The sequence below is a fragment of the Athene cunicularia genome, assembly GCF_003259725.1.
Source record: "Athene cunicularia isolate RWA chromosome 1 unlocalized genomic scaffold, athCun1 chr1_part2, whole genome shotgun sequence".
Lineage (NCBI taxonomy): Eukaryota > Metazoa > Chordata > Aves > Strigiformes > Strigidae > Athene > Athene cunicularia.
This window is the reverse complement of record NW_020799092.1, coordinates 6,151,654-6,157,653: the sequence shown is the minus strand read 5'-3', so window position 1 is coordinate 6,157,653 and position 6,000 is coordinate 6,151,654. Positions and strand designations below refer to the sequence as shown.

Sequence of the window (6,000 nt, the reverse complement as noted above, 5' to 3'; positions counted from 1 at the left end):
CCCCCCATCCCAGCAAATTAAAAAGCCCAAATACACAAAATCTCTTCAGACCAGAGCAGAATGTGTTCTGACATTTAAGAGTTTTTTGGGTTTTGTAATCCTTTTAAAAAATGCTTTTCAAAACATTTTAGCTTGTCATGTAGAGAAATGAAAGCACTTCATTTAGAAACAGCAAAATAAAACATGCTGGTTGTTTCCATACTATTTTTACCTTCTTTTCCCCTTTTCTGTTTAAACAATTCAGTAGAAATAACAATAACAGAGCTGAATTACAATGAACCACATTTTCATGTTTTGGTAAAGAAAATTGTGATCATAGATGCTACTCACTTCTGTCCGAAATTACATGTATTTTCAAAAATGCCACATGACAATGTTATTTTAGATGATGATTCGATGACTTAAAGTTTTCATTTTTTATCTCCTTTAATGAAATATAGATATGTATCAGAATTCAGAAGTTTTCAATCCACAATCTTTTTTTTTCTAAAGCATTGAACATGAAAGGGAAGGGAAGTAAATGCAAGTAAAAGGTTTCAAGTGCCATGGAGGACTGTTGAGGACTATCGCAGTTGCTCAGTGTAATGCTGTGTTGATGTTTCATGTCAATGGGAGATACCAAAAGGCACTAATTTTCTCTAGATCTGAGGTTTATGCTTTCTTATCCCTACAATCATAAGGTAAGAAACATCAGAGAAAAAGAAGCGAGCTGGGTTTGCCAGGATTTTGATGAGTCCTGCCAGTGTTTGGCCTCAGCCATCCAACTATATTCTCAGTTCAGAGCTCGCTGCAATCCCTTTCATGGCATGAAAACAACTTTGACCTCAATCCACTGGAAGTCATTTTCTCTCAAGTGATTGTGGTGCAACCTCTGGATTCTGCAACGTCTGAGCAAATTTTGTCCCAAGACCCTCCATCTCTGGTACCTAATGACTGAACAGCTGTGCTCAAAACCACCCTGTGCTACCGTGTGTCCTGTGACACACCACCAAGTCCTAGATATTTGCTGTCTGTGCCCTTGAGTTGTAGGGCTCAAGTGAAACTATCATGATGCAAAATCTGAACTTTGGTGTACCTTGGTTTAATGGCACTGAAAGAAAATGAGCAAACAAACCAACCAACTGCATGTAGGCTCTCCTGGGACTTCCTTCTGTCTAAGTAAACATATACAATGTATTTTGCAGACAAAAAATACTATCGCTTGAAACAAGGGCTATTGTATTCAAAATTATATTCCTGGTATGAGCATCAAATAAATTTTGAATTTTATTTCAAGTTTTAAAAACTCTGTTTCAAAAGAAACAGATCTGTGTGATCAAAAAGTAGGATTTGTTCTGTATTTGAAGAAGAGTCTGGAAGGATCTAGGGTAAAGTAAAATATCTGAGTAGACTTCTCTTTTCTGCTTAAGATGATCGAAGACATGCAAAATTATATTGTCAAATTCAAATTATCCAAGATTAATTCAAAAGAAATCAAATGCTGAATATCTGCAAGACTGCCAAAAGTTAGACTACCTTGTCTAAATCAATTACTTCAGAATAACCATCTGCTGATAGCCTATGCACTGTAACGCACCCTTTTGAAATCTTACTACTCCAGTGAGAGAAAAAAGAAAATAAAGCAAGCAGAAGAAATCCCAGGGGACTGTAGCTTCAGGAGGCGAAAAATTGGTGTTTTTTGCTTGCCTGTCTCTTCCCAGTTTCCTGCCCCCTTCAGCGTATGAGAAAGACAAGAAGAGTTCGTGCACTTTGGAAACTCGATAGGAGGCAGCAGCTGATCTTCCCATCACCAGCCTAAAAATAATCCACTCCAGGGCTTGAAGCGGCTTCACTAAGTGGAGGAAAATCCTGCCATCGGGATGATATTGATCACATAGCACAACCGAGTGACAATTTGGGTTGGTATTTTGGTTTTGTGTTTAAAAAGGTAAGCTACAGAGTTTGATCTAACATTCAGCAACCAAACGGGGCATGTGATGACCCTCCCCCATTATCTCCCCCTAACCACCTCCTCCTCCTTCCCTTTATATCTGTGGGACAGAGCTGCTCCTTGTTCTTTCCTGGGATTACAACTCCAATCTCTTTTTCCTTTTCCTTTTCCATTCGCAGGCATTCTCAGCCTTTACCGTCCCCTCCTGCTGATGTTTTCTTTGCTGCTGTTCACAGGGTTATGTTTCTTTTTTTAAACTGTCCTGTCTTGGCATGTGAAGTCGAAGGTTTTACAGCAGGCAGTATAGCATGCTGATGTTGGAAATAGCATTGTGTTAAGAAGTTTACCATAAAAGAAAAAAGCAATGTATTAGATGTGTGAGATCACTGCAGATGTTTGTGTGAAATGCTTTTCAGTGCCAATAGCCTGTTTAGCACCAATGCTGTTGTCATTTTTTTGTTAGTTGGAGCCTGATCCAAAAACCTACTGAAGTCAATGAGATTCTTTGCCCTGATTTCAGTAATATTTGGATCGGACTGCTGGCATATGCCAGTTAGTGATGTGAATGCTGACAAGTATCAGAGGTAATTCATCACCTTAAGGCCCAAGGTAACTGGGACAGTACTTAGCAAGAAAGAGAGGTCTATTTAGAAGAGGTGTCACAGCTGAAATAGGAATAAAAAGGAAAATGAATTTGTACAGGATTATTTTTGATAAAATAGATTTTAAAGGGGCAGCACTTTTTGCCATGACCTTAATAGAACTCTTTGCAAATAATGCGTGGACTAAAGAGCACATAGATTTCTTTTAGGAAGGTAAGAAGAACAATCTGGTAGGTTTATACCTAGAAAGGAAAAAGATTCAGAGCACTCACCTGAAATCTGTGGCAAAACTCAGAGTTAGGACTTCCATTGTGCTTATCCAAAGCTATAAGTTCATAATTTGTCCTTAATTTAGAATTTTCTCTCTGAAATTCAAGAAGAAAGGACAAATTCTTGCTTTTGTAATGACTTAATTATTCAGAAGATATGAACTACCTGCTTTTGTAAAACTCTGAGTACTTTCTCCATCCTGCATCTGTATGCCAACATATATCTATCTATTTATGTGTATATATATACATGTATGTATACATATATGAGTATATAATGCATGTTATATGTAAGATCAGAAAAAAAAATCTTAACTGAGACCCAAGTATGCTCTGTAAGATAATACATTTTAATTAGAAAGTGCAGCTATTCATTTATATATTTTTAAAAATAGGCAACAGAACTCCTGAAATAAATGTTTATCAAAATATTCTTATTTCCCCCCAACAAAGTCCACCTGAGGAGTGTAATTATACTCTTTTCTTTATAGTCATAAGTATCTTGTAGAGCATGACGAAAAAAGTGATAATCCAGGTAAAATGAGATTCTTGAATATGAAGACTTTTAAGTCCACTTACAAAGACCTTAAGGTAATTAAAATGTCTTTAAATAGAAATCTTACAATTTTGCACTCAGTGGGGATGTTCCCATAATTTTCCCACTGTCTTCTTCACAGTTACTTATGGAAAATATATCTCAGGAACTTGCTTAGTGCCCTGAGAATCTCCATTTATGCTTGTTAAAATGAGATTTCTAAGTGTTTAGGTTCAATGCTACATCATATTAATGTTTACAACTTTGTCCTGTCATTTTTCTTCCCAAAAGCTTTTTCTTCTTCTTAGTGGATATTTATTCCTGATTCTCTTTGGTACTGTTTTGTGTTTATTATATTATGACTATGTCTGTATACCTTAGCCCAAAACCAGAAAGTCTGAATTTGCCAGTGATGGGGATTTTAGCATGAAAATTTAAATACTTAAAACATGGTTTTTTAGCTGTTTCATTGCAGGGTGAACCACTGTTCAGATAGTTCACATCCTCATTAAAGTAAATCATCAGGGAATCAGATTTTTAAATCATGTAAAGGAGAGCTGAAACTTGCCTTCCACTGGCACTATCATGTGCCTGCCATCCTGATTGTTCTTTCCCTTCCCCTCCTCTGTGAAGTTTTGCTCATGGCTTTAGCTTGTAACTGATTTCTCAGCAAAGGCCATTTTCAAAGGGAGAAAGAAAAAACACCTCTGAAAATTTCTGACCAGTTCTACAGTTTATTAAAGACTCAGGTGAGGAATTTGTCACTAACTTTGAAGGTCAAAGGCCCTCCAGCTACAAATGTTAAAATAAAAAATGTCCTGGTTATTTGACACTCCTATTGGGGTGCTGAATATAGTGAGTACCCTTAGAGAGCATGTGCTTGTTATTGGATGGATGTTTTTTTATCACATCACTGGATTTCCCCTGACTGAAATGCTGTTAAATCTAGTATGCTTGGCAACATTAGTATCAAGTATAACATTCCTGCTATGATTAGTAGTGAAACATGTTTTGTGATGTACTCCCTTTGGTGTAATCACCCCAGCATAATTTGGTGGCCTACTATATTTAACAGAAAGCAAAATTTTCTCTGGGAAATAAATTTTTTTAACGACTATGAATAACGTTGTCTTCTTACATGAGTATATGAGGATCTCAACAGTTATTCTGAAAGACTGATACAACCTGATGAGAAACGGTGGTCAATAACTTCAGATGATCAACTTTCAAAACAACTTGCTACCCTTTCATGTGTTGTCTCCTCAATATTTTTGTTTGGGTTATGCTTTTTATTGTTTTAATGCTGCAGTCGGACTGCTCCCATATTTTGCAGACATTGCTGTTCACTAGACAAAGATAGCTGCCTGTACAGAAGTCTTTAGCTCCAAAGATTGCAACCTGAACATGGTCTTAAAGAAAAGGTCTTGGCAATCCATATGAAGAGAAGAGGCCTTTGCTTTCCAATAACTATCACTTTGTTTGGGACCTGTAGATAAAAGATTTGCTAAGAAATTAGTGGACATTTCTCTGCTGTTATTCCCTATGGTTCACCGATCATGGATCCTTCAACTAGTCCTGCATGAGCCAACTTTGGAATTGAAGTATGGCAACTACAACTACTCAGCACCAATGTCAGGCTTGCTGTGAGCAGGGCTTCTTATCTTGGGAACAGCACAATGGTGATTAAGACTATCAGTTCTGAGACTGAACTAATATTTGCATGTCTCTTTTACTAGACTGTGTAGCCTACAGCAGCAGACTGCTGAGGATGATCTGGTTTTGCTCCTTAATTCATCTATGTACAGTTCCAGAAAGCCTAGCTTTGTGTTGCTGTCAGTGTTACCAAGGAAGGGGTCTTGGCAAGTGTAGGAAGGCAACAGCTACTATGGAATATGATAACCCCTCTGAGTTGCAGCAATAACTGCTTTTATCTCTTCTATCCCTTGACAACATAAATATCTTCAAATTTCTCCTCGTGTGGGTCTGCAGCCCAGTTTTTCGTCTTTGATCTCTCCCTGCATACTTACCTTGGCCTAAAAATCTGTCTCCTCATCTTTGGTAAGGAGAAAATCACCTTTGGCTACACTGTGGAAAACCTTGAGCCAGCTTTGTATTCTGTATTCCCATATTGCTTTGGGCTGATTCAAAGATCTTCAACATGGCTATTCATTAGACTGTTGTTCAGTGTGGTCAGCATTCTGTTTGGCAATGATCAACAGCTGGTGCTCGGGAACTATATAAAAATTCTTCAGTGAGTTGAATTACATACTTGCACAATGCTCAGCACTGAGCGAAGCAAACAGCACTTCCTCACATATGCAAGATATCTCTATTCACCTCTACAGATCTAGTTCTGACTGAAGCCCAGTATTGCCTTACTAGAAGAGTTAAAGCCAATGGAGTAGTAGTTTAATCATTCTTAAAGGAAACAAATTTGGTCAGTAATCAGTCATAAAACTGTTTCATCTTCCTTTCTAAATTCAGCTGCAGTTTTTGATGACTTATAACAGTAGGCACAACTGCAGTTCTTCATGTTTTTTTCTGAATTTGTTGTTCTTCCATTTCACGTTTTCATTTCATGAAATGAAATCTTATGGTTTTACAGAAGACAAAGGAATAGTGTATTTTCACTCTGCCTTTCATTGGTTATCTGCAGTCAAGAAC

General features: G+C 37.4%; 1 protein-coding gene across 8 annotated transcripts in view; it reads left to right on the top strand.

Annotated features, from left to right (window-relative positions):
- Nucleotides 1-1,779: 1,779 nt before the first annotated feature.
- The window catches only part of ABCC9 (ATP binding cassette subfamily C member 9), a 76,665-nt gene continuing 72,444 nt past the window's right edge, over nt 1,780-6,000 (top strand). For 5 of the 8 annotated variants that reach the window (XM_026868272.1, XM_026868269.1, XM_026868267.1 and 2 more), the window contains exons 1-2: nt 1,780-1,927; nt 3,254-3,336. In XM_026868272.1, coding sequence (XP_026724073.1) covers nt 3,313-3,336 — 24 coding nt within the window. In that variant the 5' untranslated portion in view covers nt 1,780-1,927; nt 3,254-3,312. The remainder of the gene's footprint in view (nt 1,928-3,253; nt 3,337-6,000) is intronic. The other 3 variants (XM_026868273.1, XM_026868271.1, XM_026868270.1) reach the window with 1 other exon arrangement.